This window comes from Cetorhinus maximus, chromosome 6 (genome assembly GCF_964194155.1).
Source record: "Cetorhinus maximus chromosome 6, sCetMax3.hap1.1, whole genome shotgun sequence".
In the NCBI taxonomy this organism is placed as follows: Eukaryota; Metazoa; Chordata; class Chondrichthyes; order Lamniformes; family Cetorhinidae; genus Cetorhinus; species Cetorhinus maximus.
The window spans coordinates 32336724-32354038 of record NC_135884.1 but is presented as its reverse complement, the minus strand read 5'-3'; the positions used below and the strand labels follow the sequence as shown (position 1 = coordinate 32354038).

The 17315-nt window shown below is 41.6% G+C and overlaps 1 protein-coding gene across 3 annotated transcripts in view; it reads left to right on the top strand.

Annotated features, from left to right (window-relative positions):
• The window catches only part of LOC144681687 (ERC protein 2), an 864810-nt gene that overhangs the window by 527486 nt on the left and 320009 nt on the right, over window positions 1-17315 (top strand). For all 3 annotated transcript variants that reach the window (XM_078543515.1, XM_078543513.1, XM_078543512.1), the window contains one exon: window positions 6048-6208. In XM_078543515.1, coding sequence (XP_078399641.1) covers window positions 6048-6208 — 161 coding nt within the window. The remainder of the gene's footprint in view (window positions 1-6047; window positions 6209-17315) is intronic.

The window sequence follows — 17315 nt, the reverse complement described above, 5'->3', positions numbered from 1 at the left end:
TCAGGAGGTGGCATACTAAAGCCGAATGCCCCCTTGGGGGTGCGTGCTATGTTGCCAGCTGATTCCGATGTGGTCTGTGTGGTGCTCCAGCTTGAGAAAGGCACTGACGTGGGCGTCCACTTCGAGTGCTGGAAGCAACGGAACTGGCGTGATTGTGACATGGCATAGCCATACCAACTCATGTGCCACCTGTTGCCCAAATTTGGACTACGCAAAGCATTCAGCAAATTTCAATGCCACTCAACAAAGATCAAGCATATTCAGCTGCAAGGTGGTCCTGCAGCAGCGCTGTTTACAGAGCTAGTCAACAAGCTCCAGTTGAGGTGCTTTTGACAGAGTTCTGCTTAGGCTGAGTTTGTGGAATCGCCTGATTTTTGTTTGGAGTTGGTTTTTGAGGGCTGGGGGACAAAGGAATATCTGATCCCGGTTCTGACGTGGGCATGGTGACGCTGTCTCTTGGTCTGCAACATGAATAGGAAATGAAACCAACGATGCAGAGAGGGGAAGCTCAGTGAGGTGGAGGAGAAGAAGGGCTCTACTCAGAAGGTCCTACTCACCAAGAGTTTCTTGAGAACACGCCTGCGACCTAAACCTTTGCAGGAGCAGTGTCTGAGGTGACCTGGGTTCAACAAGGAGATAGTCACTGGACTGTGCCATCCCTACAACTCAACCTGGAGCCTTGCAGCAGGACGAGGTGCTGGTGGCCATGAAGGTCACTGTCACCTTCCATCTTTATGTCTCTGGAGAGGAGTGGGAGGCATTGGCAACATTTCACAGTATCCCGTCCATCACAGCATCTTGAAAGTCATGGAGACAAGTCAAAGATGGTTCACATCTTTTCATTGAGCCAGGGCAAGCAGGATGAGAGGGCATGTGGCTTTGCCAAGATTCTTGATGGTGTAGGATACTGCACGTACTGCACTCTGCAGGCCCCACATGTCAACAGGGAAAGGTTTAAGAACCAGAAGGGCTTTCATTTCAAAAATGGATGGTTGGTGTGTGTGTTCTTGTTAAGACCATCATTTTGGTGGATGCCAATTATCCTGGCAGCAGCCACATTGGAAGCAGCCTGCACCAATCAGCCCTATCAACGTTCTTCAGTCCCCCTAGAGGAACCAGAGGGTGGCTGCTCGAAGAGAAGGGCAATCCCCTCTGTACAAAGCTGATCGCCCACTTTCAGCCCATCACATGAACAGTGCGGGGCTATTAGAGCCACAGAGCCACTCAGAACATTGTCAAGAAGGCAGCCAGCCTCCTCAAACAATAGTCCCATTGCCTTGACTGCTTGGGGGGCACTGGGGTACATGTCAGAGTGAGACTTGAGCAGTTTGTGCTGCTCTGCTGTTTTCCACAAATTTAGCATTATGAGCTGCAGTCATTACCTCCAAGAATCCAGAGTCCATCTCTGGAGGGATGAGGAGGAGGAGAAGGAGTTAGTGGGGAAGAGGCATCCTAGGTCCCTTGTAACCAGAGGGACAGAGATCGGATGAACTTTTGTACTCCAACATGGAACTGTTGCCCACAATTGCATCCATTGGAGACACCCCATCGCAGCAACCCTTTGGCCAACATCCAACAATAAAAGCCATTATACATTTTATTCTACAACACATCCAATTGTACAAAGAAAAATTAACTATCCACTTTTGTGTGTGCCTTTAGTGCCGGTTTTGCAAGTGCTTGTTCTTGTGCTACCCAGTGGCTGTGGCATAGCTGGTGGATGGCTGCTGGCTTTCAGTGGGATAGGCTGTAGATAGCTTTGCAGCATGCCCTTCCTTGAGTAGTCCTGGACCCTGGGGGCACAGCTTCAGACTGCCCCACCTCAGCATAGGTGGCAGCAGTCCTGGCTGGCTGTCTGAACGGCATCAGCAAGGGCACAGGCAGAGTGGCCGTGGTGGACCATGAATGTTGTTATCCTGAGAAAGGACAGCAGGTTTGTGCACCTTGATGCCCTTGCCATTCCACTGGACCGCACCTCAGCAATCCTAATAACCTGTTGCAGTATGGTTTTTTTGGACTTCTGTGAAAGTCTGCATGTCTCTTTGAGCACTGCAATCTTTAGCCACGAAGCAGCAGTCTGAGGCTGAATGGCACCAAACTGGGCTTGCATGCATCTCATGATCTCTGCCTGAACTGCCACTGCAGCATTGTGGAAACTGTGATAGCAGCCACCAAACCGTAAGACCATAAGATGTAGGCTATTTGGCCCATCGAGTCTGCTGCACCATTCAATTAGGTCATGGCTGATCTGATAATTCTCAACTCCACTTTCCTGCCTTTTCCTCATAACCTTTGATTCCCTTACTGATTAAAAATCTGTACATCTCAGCCTTGAGTATACTTGATGACCCAGCCTCTACAACCCTCTGCGGTAAAGAATTCCACAGATTCACTACCCTCTGAGAGAAGAAATTCCTCCTCATCTTTGTATTAAATGGGTGACCCCCTTACTCTGAAATTATGCCCTCTGGTCCTAGAATCTCCACAAGGGAAAAGCAACCTCTCAGCATCTACCCTGTCAAGCCCCCTAAGAATCTTATATGTTTCAATAAGGTTGCTTCTCATTCTTCTAAACTCCAATGAGTACAGGCCCAACCTACTCAACCTCTCCTCATAAGAAAATCCCCCCATACCCAGGATCAACCTAGTGAACCTTCTCTGGACTGCCTCCAATGCCAGTACATCCTTCCTTAGATAAGGGGACCAAAACTGTTCACAGTATTCTAGGTGTGGTCTAACTAGTGCCTTGTATAATTTTAGCAAGACTTCCCTATTTTTATACCTCCATTCCCTTTGAAATAAAGACCAACATTCCATTTGCCTTACCTGTTACCTGCTGAACTTGTATGCCAGCTTTTTGGGATTCATGCATGAGGACCCCCAATCCCTCTGTGCTGTGGCTTTCATTTAAGTAATATTTAGCTCTTCTATTCTTCCTACCAAAGTACATAACCTTACATTTTCCCACATTATATTCCATCTGCTAAGTTTTTGCCCATTCACTTAACCTGTCTATATCCCTCTGTAGACTCTTTGTGTCATCCTCACCACTTGCCTTCCCACCTATTTTTGTGTCATCCACAAACTTGGCGATAGTACATTCATTTTCTTCATTCATGTCATTAATATATATTGTAAATAATTATGGCCCCAGCACTGATCCCTGTGGCACTCCACTAGTTACAGGTTGCCATCCTGAAAATGCCCCATTTATCCCAACTCTGCCTTCTATTAGTTAGCCAATTCTCTATCCATGCTAATATACTACCCCCAACACCATGAGCTCTTATGTGCGGTATCTTATCGAATGCCTTTTGGAAATCCAAATATATTACATCTACTGGTTCCCCTTTATCTATCCTGCATGTTACCTCCTCAAAGAATTCTAATAAATTTCAGGCATGATTTCCCCTTCATGAACAGTCAATCATAGTTGGTTCTGTTAGCGCAGCCATGGGGTTGACCTCTAGTTTCACACTGGAAAGGATGGGCTTCACGCTCTCCTCCATGCTCCTTGACCATGACAGGCTATCTAACAGACTTGCCATCTTGTGCTTGCTCATCGACATTCTTGTGTATGCTGCTCCATAAAAGTCCTCCTTTGAGTCCCCTGTAGCAGAAGTCTTCTTTAACCTCATTCTCTGGTGAACTGATACACAAACTATCTTTTCCCCTGCCCTGGTTCACTTATATCCATTGACACAAAACATCAGATCCCAACTCCATACTGGGCTCTAAGCCTCTCACAGAGCCAGTATCTGAGCTGATGGCCAAGAGTGTCAGACCAATTGCTGGTACTACCTCATTTCTGGCATGGGGTTGCTCTCTTTCCTCCTCCTGGGTCTGCTGTGGCTGGCCAGGCAGCAGTCATTGGGTATTTAAAAGCAGAAGGGGAGGGTTGGGGCAAGTGAGGAGGCTGGAGAGAAAAGCACAAGTCCCATTGTCACACCATCTGCACCTTCACTTTATTCCGAATCTCAGACTGAGGAGAGAGCTGGGAAGGCATTAATTTACTGTCATCCTCAATGGTCCCAGTGACACGGGATATCTCCCTGGCCAGCTTCTTTGGTTCTCCCTGCAGTTATGGGCCAACTTGCCCTGCGAAAAAGGTCAGAATGGCAGTGACTGTGTGGCACTTTGTTTAGGTGATGTGCCTGCCAGAGTCGAATAGCTGGGGTTATGTGTCGGCTCGCATCAATGGATGGTGTGGATGAGGTGGAGTTTGTGAATGTTAGGTGTGAGTCCTGAGTGCTAGTAAATATTAATGGGGGTTAATGACCATGCATGTGAGGCCATTAAATTTTTTCCGGCGCTGCTGAATACCCTGTCACTTTGAGTGCACTTCTGAGACTAGTGCCTCTCCAGCATGACAACCCTGCATCCTCGAACCCTCTCCTTCGCCTTCATTTTTCTTCACCTTCGATCTTCAACATTCTATTTTTTTCAGCTTTCTTCTCCAGTGTAGCTTCCCTTTAAGAGGGACAGACTGCCTTTAAGCACTAGTGGCTAGCTAAAACACATGCTAGCCTCACACTCTCTTACCACCACCCCCCTACCCCCCCCTGCTGCCAAACACACACTACATAATCGAGAGAATTTGCTGATCCCTGTTGTGATCAAAGCACAGATTTTCCAGAGATCCGGGTCACTTCTCTCCTAACTCCTTGATAGCTGCGCCAAAGTGACGCAAAAGGTGGATAAAATCCAATATCCCAGGCTCCTGTTTATCTTGATGTTGTTGGGCCAGTCTGCCAAACACCAGACTAAGAAAGTAAAAACTACTCGCTCAATGCTTTATCAGCTATTTTTATAAATTAGAGGATAAATTACACTATATTAAATCACTTAAATTATGTGAATTTAATTTCCTTCAAAATGTGCAATTAGCCAGTACCGACTGCATTCTTGTCTTGGGTTCAGTGGGCGAAATTCCCAAGAACAGAAAATGGGATGCGCATGCTAGAGATGAAAAGTTGTAGAGATAATACCAAGGGTGCTAAAAACAAACCTATATAACACATAATGATGTGTATTTGTTGCCCTTTTGCAAGAGCATATATTATATTTCACTATTATATGGATATGGCTCATGTTTGCACAAGCATTCTTTTTCTTGACATACCAACCTATATTTTCCAATTAGCATCATTTTAATGTCATGGTGACCCATTTAAAATAAATAGTTACTATCAGTGTCAATGCTGATCAGAAAATCTAGGCTATTTTGCTTTTAATTCAAGAAAATGGGAGACTACTATAATGCTACAATGAAGGTATTGATAGTATTATTGTACAAAGGCACATTTCTCCCTCCCCAATCACCACAGGTCTGGAATTTATGCCAGTATGGGCATGGAACAAAAACCTAGTCGGTCCACGTGAGCTATGACCCTCTTTATTCATGCGTTGATTTTTCTATTGATTTGGGACAAAGTGCGACCTATTTATGATCTAATTAGAGAATTCTGATCTGGAAAGTTTTGAATAGGATTTAATCAATCAATACTAGTTTATCTCCGTCACATGTCAGGTATCAAATATTCAAATTTTATGCCACATGTTTCTAAAAACAAATGCAAGAGAGCTGGCCTTGTCTCACTGTTCTAAGCAATGCATGCTGATTACACCTGTGGCCTTAAAGGGGTACAGTAACCTGCACATAGATTGCTCATTAAATCATATAATTCTCCTTTACTTATAAAACATCATATCCTCTGACCCAATATTAGTTCAAAAGGAGACCTGCCAACAGTCAATGACCTGTTGCTATTCTTGGATCATTGCCTCAATTCTTTATGTAATCTTCTCAATGTCTAAAATTCAAATATAGATGAGTTTAAATGAAAAGATTGGGTCATTTGAACACGGTTAAATAACTTCAGTTATCTGCCAACAAGCTTTGGTATGCTCCACTGTTGTTAGACACCGTCAGAAATTTCAGATAAGCAAATGTCACGACATCATTGCTTTTGATATAGATCACAGAACTATTTCTAGCTTGTGAATTTAAGATGTTATTTGAAGTCTTACTGTGCTTCTGCTTACAGTTAGAAGAGTTAATGGCCACTCTGGAGAAGACTAGACAGGAACTGGATTCCACCAAGGTCAAGTTGACCTCAACACAGCAATCTCTTGCTGAGAGGGAGGCACACCTTGCGAATCTACGGATAGAGCGGAGAAAACAACTAGAAGAGGTGCTAGAGATGAAGTAAGTATTAACTGAAAAATTGTTTGCTTTAATTGCTTTAATTCTTTATAGATTTCATGTAAATGGAATGAAAGATGCTTACAAAATAAGAATAGTGCTCTTTTGAACATAAATTGACGATAGTTTTTCAAGTTGTGATTTTCAGTTTTATTTTACTAGGAATTCATAGTATCACTAGAAGTGTAAGATCATGGTCGTCCTTGTCACTAAGATTGAGACTATCTGGTCAGCTGCCTTTGCTGCTTCCCTTCTATCTCCTAGCCCATTGGATTAAACTTCCCTGTAAAGTTCCCCTCTGCCCTGGTCCTGCACTTGCATCTTTATCCAGTTTTTCTCCTGTATCTCCTCATGCCATCTCTGGTCTCTTCTTGTGCGTGAAACCCACATCCTGCTCTCTTGATTCTATTCCCATCAAACCATTGACCACCCAACTTCCGATCCTGGCACCATGTTAGTTGATATTGTTGATGGTTCCTTCTCCTCCAGTCATGCGTCTCTTCACTTAAAATCTTCTGTCATCACCTGTCATCAAAAAAAAACCCATGACCTTGCAAACTACCACCCATCTCCAACCTCTTTCCAATCAGAAGTCCTTAAATGTGTTGCCGTCTTCCAAATACATGGCCATCTTTCCTGGAACTCCATGTTTTAATCTCTCCTATCAAATTTCCTCCTTTGTTACAGTACTGAAATGGCCCTTATAAAAGTCATAAATCATCACATGTGACTGTGACAAAGGTAAAGTATCTTTCCTTATCTGTCTCCTTTATCAATCTTGATCGCACCCTCCTCCTCCAAAAGCTCCCCTGCAGCTGAGTTGGACTGTCCTTGCCTGTTTTCATTCTTATCTCTCTAAGAATCATGTACAGTGGTTTCTCTTTCCATTCTTAAACCGTTGCCTTTGGTGACCCCAGGGATCTACTTTTGACCCCCTTCCTATTTCTCATTTACATGCTGCCCCTTGGTGACATCATCCAAAAAAATAGAAGTTTGGTTTTGCATGTCTGGTGACAATTACATCCAACACTAATTTACCACCACCTCTCTTGCCCCCCCCCCTATTGTCCCTAATTTGTCACACTACTTGTCCAACAAGAAGTTCTGGGTGAGAAGAAATTTCCTCCAACTAAATATTGAGAAGACTGAAGCAATTGTCCTTGGTCCCAGACTCTGCTCCTCTGTTGCTGAAACCCTCATCCGTGCCTTGGTTACTTCTGAACTTGTTATTCCAATGCTCTCCTTGCTGGCCTCCCATTTCCACCCTCCATAAATTTGAACTCATCCAAAACTCTGCCCCAACTCTCTCCAATTCCCATGCACCCATTACCACTGTTGTCACTTACTACATTGGCTCATAGCCTGGCAATGCCTCCATTTTAAAACTCTCAACCTTGTTTTCAAATCCTTCCATGGCATTGCCCCTCTCAACCTCTAAGCTCCTCCATCCATATAACCCTCTGAGATCTCTGAGCTCCTCCACTTGCAGCCCCTTGCACATCCACCACTGGTGGCTGTGTCTTTAGCTGCTTCGAATTCCCTGCTTTGACCTGTCCTCTTTTATTTCCACCACCTATGCTTCTTCAAACCTACCTCTTTGATCAATCTTTTTCTCATCTGTCTAATGTTGTCTTCTATGTATCAGTATCAAATTTTGTTTGGTTAACACTCCTGTGATGTGTCTTGGGATGTTTCACTACATCAGTACTGTTATATAACTGAATGTTGTTTGTTCTATTTATTGTTTTTACATAGGTTGGAATGCTCTCATTATTATGCCCATTATAGTGTTGGTGTTGTTAATTTTGCACCTAATGGAGTTGTGGCAGATAGAGCCCTGTAGAACAACATATTCACACTTTGCAAAGTGAGTGAGTCAGTTGTTGGGTTTGGCTCAATTTAGTAGATAGCTTTCTTAGTTGATGTTGGAGTTACAACTTAAATGCTTATGCCACTATTCTGATTGGGTTAAGAGTAAACCAGTGTAGCCATGAATGGTTAGAGACCGCCCTACTGACTTAAGTACAATGATAAAGCACTTCTGCCAAGGTCAAATGTGCGTTAAAATTCTTATTGTGATTTATCTAAAGCAATATTACCTTCAGCGATTGCCATCATTGCAAAGATTTTCTTCATGAGTGTTCTCTAACAAAATTAAATGAGTTGTCATTGTAGTTGTATTGGTCAAAATGACTTATTCTTTGATGAGATTACATGAATAGTCAGTTGCTGTATGAAGCTTGAACATGTTGTCAACATCAGTTGTTGTCAACCAGCCAGTTTTTCATAGATTGGGATTATAAGATTTGTGAAAGTTATCATATTGGGTAATTTTCAAATTATTTGATTGTGAAAGGAATGGAACAGACTAGCAAATTCTCTCTTTTCAAATCTGAACATGCTCAGTGAAAGTGTGGAACAAGTAAGATTTTTAAGTCACAAAAGCTTCTTAAAATTGATCTGTTAGCTGATTAAAAGGTTTGTGGAATGAGTTACATTTCACTGTTTTATTATTGAGGCCTTATAATTTGTAAAAAAAAAAGCTTTGAGTCAGAGTAAACTATATTCAATGGCTGAGTAAGGTTGTTGAGAAATCCCAGCTAAGGATCAGTGCAAATGAAATTAACTTGCAAATATTAGTTTCAACTATTAACACATTGAGGCTTCAGTAAGTGTCAATATTGCTCTTGTAAAAAAGTACAGAAACTTAAAATACATGCTTTAATGTCAAAACCACATGCTTTAATGTCAAAACCATATTGCGTTTTTGCCTCAGATGCATGCTCCTCTTCTCAATTAGCAAATGTTCGTTCATCTGCAAGTACAGGTGGAAATGGTCAGACTTCTTTAATATTAAGAAGACTTTACAGTAAATTCATAAAGTGTCCATAAAGTCTAATGGACTGAGCATTTTCTTTTACCCTGGCTTCATATCTTACTTGGTTTTAGCATATTCCAAGTCAGAGTGTGAGATTGAGGTAAAATCACAAAAGTGACAACATAATTGCATCTTGAGTTAGTCTTAATAAAGGTACCAATAATGTGTTAAAAAGAACGTCTTATTAAAATCTGTATTTTTTTATTTACCTGATTTTTAAATTCATGTTTTTATTTTCCCGTCATCTTCCTGTTCTGGTCATTGAAGCGCACTGACAGATGCTGAAATGATGCATCTTGAAAGCTGTATTTTGAAGAGGCAACAGGGAACTCTGATACACACTCGTTCCAGCTCATTATTCAACCTGGGGTTTCATTTTTGTACTGTCTTATCATCACCTTAGAGCACTCTGACTATCAGCATAGAAAACAGATAATGCTACACTAACTGAATTCCAGCTCAATTTTGTACTTTTCCAAAATATCCCTGGGTAGTACTAAGCAATCTCTGTGTATTTTCCTGTAAACTATCAAAAACTATGAACATAGCTTGTAAAAAGAAATACTTGCAATTAGACTATTTTGTGGTATAAAAAAATGTTGTCTGGTTTTTAGCTGGTTCATTTATAAGGCCATATGTAGCCCTATTGCTCTCAAGTTTGAAGTGCTTACATTAGCTATGAGTGGCCTGATCCAGACTGAAGTATGCATTTGTTTTTTTATTCTTTTTTCATGGGATGTGGGGATCAGTCACAAGGCCAGCATTTGTTGCCCATCTGTAATTGTCCTTGAACTGAGTGGCTTGCTAGACCATTTTAGAGGGCAGTTTAGACTGTCACATGTAGGCCAGACCAGGTAAGAATAGCAGATTTCCTTCCCTAAAGGGCATCAATGAACCAGATGTGTTTGTACGACAATCAGTGATAGTTTCATGGTCATCATTACTGAGATCAGCTTTCAATTCCAGATTTCTTTATTAATTGAATTTAACTTCCACCATCTGCCATGATTTGCACCTGTGTCCCCAGAGCATCAGCCTGGGCCTCTGGATTACTAGTCCACTGGCACTACCTTTATGCCACCATCACATTTTATTGTTTCTGTGCAAAGAAAATTTTCAGTAGAGTTTTCCTGTTCACTGGGCTATTTGGGAGCAATGCTTTTCAGTCTACGTTGGAGTTAAAATTTGCTGGAATGTTTGACTTTGGCACAGCCCAGATTCTTGAAACTTTCTGTTTCAGCCAATGCTTGTACTTGATTCACAGACAAATCCTGTTCAGTTGCTATGTTTTCAACAACTGTCAGGTGCTAATATTTTATACTGGCCTGCAGGCAAGTTGATGGACATGGTGAATGTTAGTCCTAACTTGACCCACCAGGTGGTGTACTTCAGAAGTGGCTTCCTTCCCTAAATGGATTTTCTCTCCTTCCTCATATAATAAAGCCAAAACTATTAAAATGTTCCTTCTAAAGAACTGCTAAGTATGAGACTGTGATTTGAACTTGGTCTATTTAACACTGTAGCCGCCTAGCTATAAGACTCATTACTTTCACTGAGACTGAAAATGGATGAAGCCATGAGGAGACAGACAGAAATCAGTTGTAGCCAGCTGGTTGGTAGGGGGTCAAGAGGTAAAGAAAACCCATGAACACTAACACAGTGGAGGTCAGTTGTACTAAATGATACATATTTTGAAAAACAGCAACTTATGAATTTAGCATCTTTACAAGTACAGCTGAGCAATACAGCTAACATTTTACTTATTATTTTGGATAATATTTGGATTATGCAAGTTTTGTACAATAAATTCACGACTGCGGCAGCTACAAAGAATTTTGAATAGTTATCCTGTGCACATGGGAAGTAATGTCCAAAAATATTGCACTGATTCACTTTGCATATCATTGTGATGTCACTGAAATATCAATTTAAATTTGAGTAATTCCTGAAACCTGTTTACCATGGTACATGTCATGTTACAAAATCAGCTTGTGGGTGAACGTTTTGAAGATAGATTTGCATAATAAATTGATCAAGAAAGCGTATTAATGTACATATATAAAATTCCTAATTACTTTCTTTTGGATTTTCCATCTGGAACTGGAATACGCTCTACAGAAAGGGAATTGCCCTCAAGTAGTTCGTTTGTAGAATTCATGCTGGGAACATAAAGTCATATCCACAGTTAAATACTTCATGACACACAAAACAGCAGGATGTTGATACAACTGTGACTTCCACAGGAAGTTATTTGAATTGTAGCAGACATTCTTAAAAAACCACCTACTTGGTGGAAAGTCTATGACAGTGTTTGCACCTAAGCAGGCCTGTAAGACAACAGTCCTTGACCAACTCTTTTCACACAAGCTTGTAAACATTGTAAAGATTAGAGGAAACCTAAACAAAGGCTTTGTTCACAGCGTAGATGAAATATATTGGAGTAAGGTGAGGCAATTCTTACGTGAAAGGATCTAGCAAATGGGCAGAAAGCAGTAAACTCCTGTGAATAAGAATGTATCCAAGGATAGTGGTCATTTATTTGGCAGTAAAAACTCAAATCAATTCAAAACAAAGTGTGGTTGCTATGACATTGTTGCAGTGTTTATTGACCCACAATTTGCGGGGGTTTTGACGGTGTAGTGTCAGGGTTCATCGCCATTACTGCTTTGAATCTGACCGCAACTTCAGGATTTGGCATAAACACAGATGAATGCCATAGGCTGCACAGTGTAGTCCCACCCTGACCCAGCAAATCAGTTAAATCAATTGGCCTCGTCAGAACTTCCCCTATTCTGCGCTCGTATCACTGTTAGAAACTCCATAAAAAGTTAAGTCTTATTCAATAGCTGTAGCCAGGTTTTAATAGCGAGCTGACCCTGAAACAATATATGGAATATTGTTAAATGCCTCCTTTTTGATTAATTGCTAGATATTTTACATTTTAAAAAAATGTTTGTTTCATGATATTTCAACCTCTACCTTCTCCCTTTGTGTATGTCCCAGACTCTCCTTTGTCCTATATAAAACTTTTAATAAGTGATTTGATCTTAGAGTTTTTCATTTCCCGATTTGCTGTCTGTGAGAATTCTTTAATGTGATTGGCTGTTTGGACAGCTTGATGACATCATTGCAGCTCTATGTTGAGAATTCGCCTAAAGAACATTACAATGAAACAGAGGTAAAGTTCTCAACACAAAGATGGCCAGATCTCTGTGAGGCTTTCTTTAAGTTCAGTGAGTTAAGTTCTTGCTTCACCAGTAATAAAATCGAGGCTATGTTTGGAACACATTCCCAATGTATGCCATGGAACTATAGTCATACAATGCCAGTATATTGTTGTTTTGGTGATGAATTGTTATATTTTGAGGAATGCAACATAGTAACGGAAGTACTACATAATAAAATGGTACAAAAGCAAAATGTTACCCTCCGTTAAATAAATTATATAATGACTTAAATTAGCTTTCGAAATAGGAATGGCCTTTTTGTCAAGTGTTGAAAAGTTGTAGATTACATCCACTAACTGAATCCATTGTTTAATGCAAACTTAAGGCAAATAAGTTCTTGTTTGTAAAGAAATTGAAATATTGAAGGTTGTAGTGGGAATGCAATTTTAACTTCTGTTTTGAAAAATATGTGAAAGTGTTAGCTTCATGTGTACAGGGCTCTGAAAAATGCTGTTTGATTGCATTTTTGAACTCTTGAGAAACATATTTGATCAGATTTTAATGGACAACAATTTATCCCATCATCTGGTTACAAATTCTGCCATAGATACCACCTTGGGTTCGCTGATGTCTTTCCTTTTAAAAAGTCTGAATGTCTCTGGAAGTTGGCTCATATTGCCCTAAATCTACTTGTACAAGAACATAACCCAGTGATATAGTAATAGTATCTCTTGTAATCTGAACTGGATCTTTGTTGCTTTTGCACACGGATTTGACCAGTTCCTTTGAAGCAAGACCAAATTAACATGATATCAGGCAACGCTTGGTTGGAACCATTAAGCAACTTTATATTACCAGAAGGGGAATATACGAAGCAATAACTGTGTCCACACCCACATTGTGCAACCGTTGCATCATAATCAAGATCCCAGGTTTTGACTCTCTCTAAGATAAGCTTGCAGCTTTCCTCTGTGTCTCTCTCTTGGCATCCTTCCAAAGGCCTACGAGGCATTGTCACTGTCTTCTGATATGCAGCGGTTCGAAATGCCCCATCCTCCTCTCTTGCTGATCGTCCCATCTAACATGCTTGCTGGGAGCTGACCTTTCCGACCACCTCCCTGTCTAACACTCACCTGCCCCTGTTGTCCCTGTGGTCTCTGCCAGTGATCAGCTATCATCGCCCTTCTCCATATCTCTCTCCAGCATGTCCATTTATTTGTGAACAAGACCTTTGAAATCCATGAGTTTATTGTGGATTATTGAATTGACATCATGGCCCTGATGGAAACCTAGCTGAGGGGTGCTGACACCTTCCCCCTAGATGAAACCTCCCTACTTGGCATTAATTTACACTACTTAACCAACCCAGACCGTCGCTGCGGAAGTGTGACTCTTATCCACAAATCACACTTTGGTCTATCCCCCTGCTCCCCTGCTCCCCTGGCACTTCTCTTTTGAGCATCACACCTAGTTCCACCCCTTCACCTTTTATCTAAAATCATTATTCTTTACTGCCCTCTAAGTATCATTAAAAACAATTTCTCACCAAAATGTCTTCACTCCTCTTTCTTCCTCGGCCTCTGCATCATGTGACTTCTCATTCTTTGTGATTTCAACCTCCATTTTAATTCATCCTGCTCTCTCTCCTGAGCTCACCACCCTCCTAACTTCTCTTAAACCCTCCCTCCATATAAGCTCCCCAACCCAAATTCACAGCCACTCCCAAATCACCATCTCGCATGGCCTCACTGCACCAGTCATAGATTGGGCCATATCTGATCACTCTTTATACTGACACTTCGAACCCGCTCATTCTGTGAACCTCCTGTGTTGGTGGCTTCTCTATTGTAGCAACTGGGCTGCCTTTTAGATATAGTTGCTTTGCTCTTTTTCTTGACTGTACACAGACCAAGAGCAAATCTAACAGAATCCATTGTCAAATACAGAAATAAGTGACCAAATTACTTACTATTTATAATCTGAGAAAATATCACCAAAGTCAGCTTACTAGCATTATATCTTCTAAAACACAACATATAAACACACAGAGAAATATTTGAAAGAAATAAAAATGGTCTAGGCTTGCTAATCACCCAGAAACCATGTGTTGCATGGAAAACTGCTCGAGGACATGCAGTCCCTTTTCCTTCTGTCCCTTATCCCTTGCAGTAACTTATTGTGTGATGGGGTATGTCTGCACCATCTTGCAACCTCCAAATTGCCATTGTTGCTCGTCTAGTCATTTTCCCACACAACCCCAGCTTTGTTCCAGAATAGTAACTGGGTGTAGCTCCTGGGTCCTGACTTGCTTTATCTCCATCCACCTATACACCACCTAGATAAAGTAGATGCACATAGTCATTGGGTCTCCCTGCCCCCAACTAGAGAAGCACATGGCCTACCATGTCTTTCACTTGAGTTGTCAAGACAGAACACACTATGTCTTCCTGCACAAGGTACAGTGCAAACATGCTGCCTGAAAACCCGTTTCACTGTGTGACAACAATCTATTGTCACAGACTGAGATTGTGTGTTTTACTTTTGCCTGTGATCAAAGTGTTTGTATGTGAGGTATGTGTGTTTTCTCACCCTCAGAGTGGTTGTCCCAGTCTAAATAATTCCCACAGCAAGATTTTTTGCGAGTTTTAAAATAAGGAATGTTATTTATTATCCCATGCTTGCTTGGAGATTGCAAAGCATTTCACCTCGTGCACACTATTTCTCATACAAAGATTAGATACAGATGAAGAAAAAAGCAATACGGTTACAATTTGGGATTATTTCAGTCTCTTTCGTAGCAGGCCTGTAGATTCTTACATGAGTTGATGCTTTAGCTGGAGTGAACATCTTGAAAACTGAGGATTCTCAGTAAGCTGTGAGGCTTCTTGTAGTTAATTGCCAGGAGGTTGGTTTTAAGGTGAACTTGAAGTTGGAACAGGTTGGAGTGAGCCCTCCTTCCATTTTCAAGGTATTTCTGTTTATTACCATGGCTGTTTACTTGACTGCAGTCAGCTTGATAGATTTCTGCTCATCTCTCTGTCTCTGCAGAGCTGATTCTTGTTGTTTTAAAAGCAGCCAACGAACATGGCTGTCTCACCCTTGTGACCTGTTACAAGTCCAAACTCCTTTTCCAAATAAGGTGGCGCGTTAGGCTAATAAACATCCTGTGTTGGGGCTTTTCCCACTTTAAGAGTTTGAGACAGCCAAGGTCTTTGTGTTTGGATAAGGGACCAGCTCAATACAATGAAAGGTCAATGGGATCCATTTCACATTCGTCTGACACCCATTGAGTTTCAATGTCCCTGGTGAAACATTGAGACAAGTTGTCTGTGGACCCCGTTGCCTGTAGGTTTTGGTCCATATTTAATGAGGCATTGGCTACAGACTCTACTGTCTATAGTTCAAATGCCAAAAAGTCACATGGTATGCTGCAGCCATGTTTATAGCTTTTGTGTTCGCTTTTTTAAAATATAGTTTTAAAATTTTTAATACCTTCATATCTGTACTGGACATGACACTATCCTCTGATATATTGACTTTGAAATCACTGGAATCATTTTGTCCTGCTTGCTGCTTCCCTGTCCACCTCCATGCTGCTTGAAGTTGATCCAGCAAGCCTTCCAATTGAAATTGCCTTAAGTTCCTGAAGGTCTAGAGTTGTGGGAAACGCTAGGCATTGTGAAACCTGGTCAGCACCTTCTGAGGTAGCCTGTGCTAGGTTCATTAGGCCAACTCTACACAACATCACCAAACTCTCCTCCTCCTGGAGGTGTTTGTCAATAATCCTTTTTCTAACTTCTTCACTTCTTATTAAACCATAAAATAAAATGGATATGTGATCTCCTCTTGGTATGGCCCCCACATAACCAAAATATTACAGTCAGTCTTTGGCCATGTGTACGTCTGTGGTCATCTACAGTGCCCAAATAAAAACTTTTCCATTTATGTAGCGGTAGCCCTTCAGCATTCTGCCATATACTACTGTGAATGAGCAGTCAGTGCCTCACAGCTTCCTCTGGTGCATTGCATTTGGGTGAAGGTAGAGTCAACCAGGCTATATCAGCAGAAACTGTTTAACTCTGCCTTAGTACCATTCGAGCAACCAAGAGACCACCCGTAGTTGTTCTCCCTTTCCTGAGCAGTTTATTGGTAGGATATCATGAGGTATCTGATCTCCAACTCGTGCGATTTTTTGTGAGGCTGTAAAGTAATCAGTATGTATGCCTAGCTACTCAAGAGTTTTATAGACATATCAAGTGACCATATTCGTAAATTGTTCTGAATTATCTCCAGCAAGCTACTCCTTAACATGAAACAATAGAGACATTTGTAGTCTGTTATACTTTCGCTACCAGCCATATCTGCCACCTGAGCTTGATGGCCATTTCTCTTCAAGTACAGCCTGAGTTCTTATTTGGTTTCTTAATGCTTAAGTCATACAGAATAATTTTAAGTCACTGAGGGAGGCAGTGACGTGGTGGTAATGTCACTTGACTAGTATTATGGGCTAAGGCTCAGGGGACGTGGTTTCAAATCCCGCCATGGCAGCTGGTGGAATTTAAATTCAATTAATAAAGATCTGGAATTAAAAGCTAGTCTCAGTAATGGTGACCATGAAACCATGGTTGATTGTTGTAAAAAACCCATCTGGCTCACCAATGTCTTTCCTGGCCTGACTGCCCTCTGAAAATGCCCTCTGTAATGGCCCAGCAAGCCCACTCAGCAGTATCAGCTACAAAGTCTAAAATGAATGAAACCAGCCGGATCTTCCGGCATAGACTTCAGCACTGGAAACGACAACAGCACACTCAGCCCTGTCAACCTTGCGATGTCCCCTTACTAACATCAGGGGGCTTGTGCCAGAATTGGGAGAGCTGTCTCACAGACTAGTCAAGCAATAGCTTGACATCGTCATACTCATGGAATCATACCTTATGTCCCAGGCACAGCATCATCATCCCTGGGTACGTCCTGTCCCACCAGCAGGACAGACCTTTCAGAGATGGCGACAGAGGGGTATGTAGTTGGAAAGGAGATGTCCAGGGAGTCTCTATTGACTCCGGAT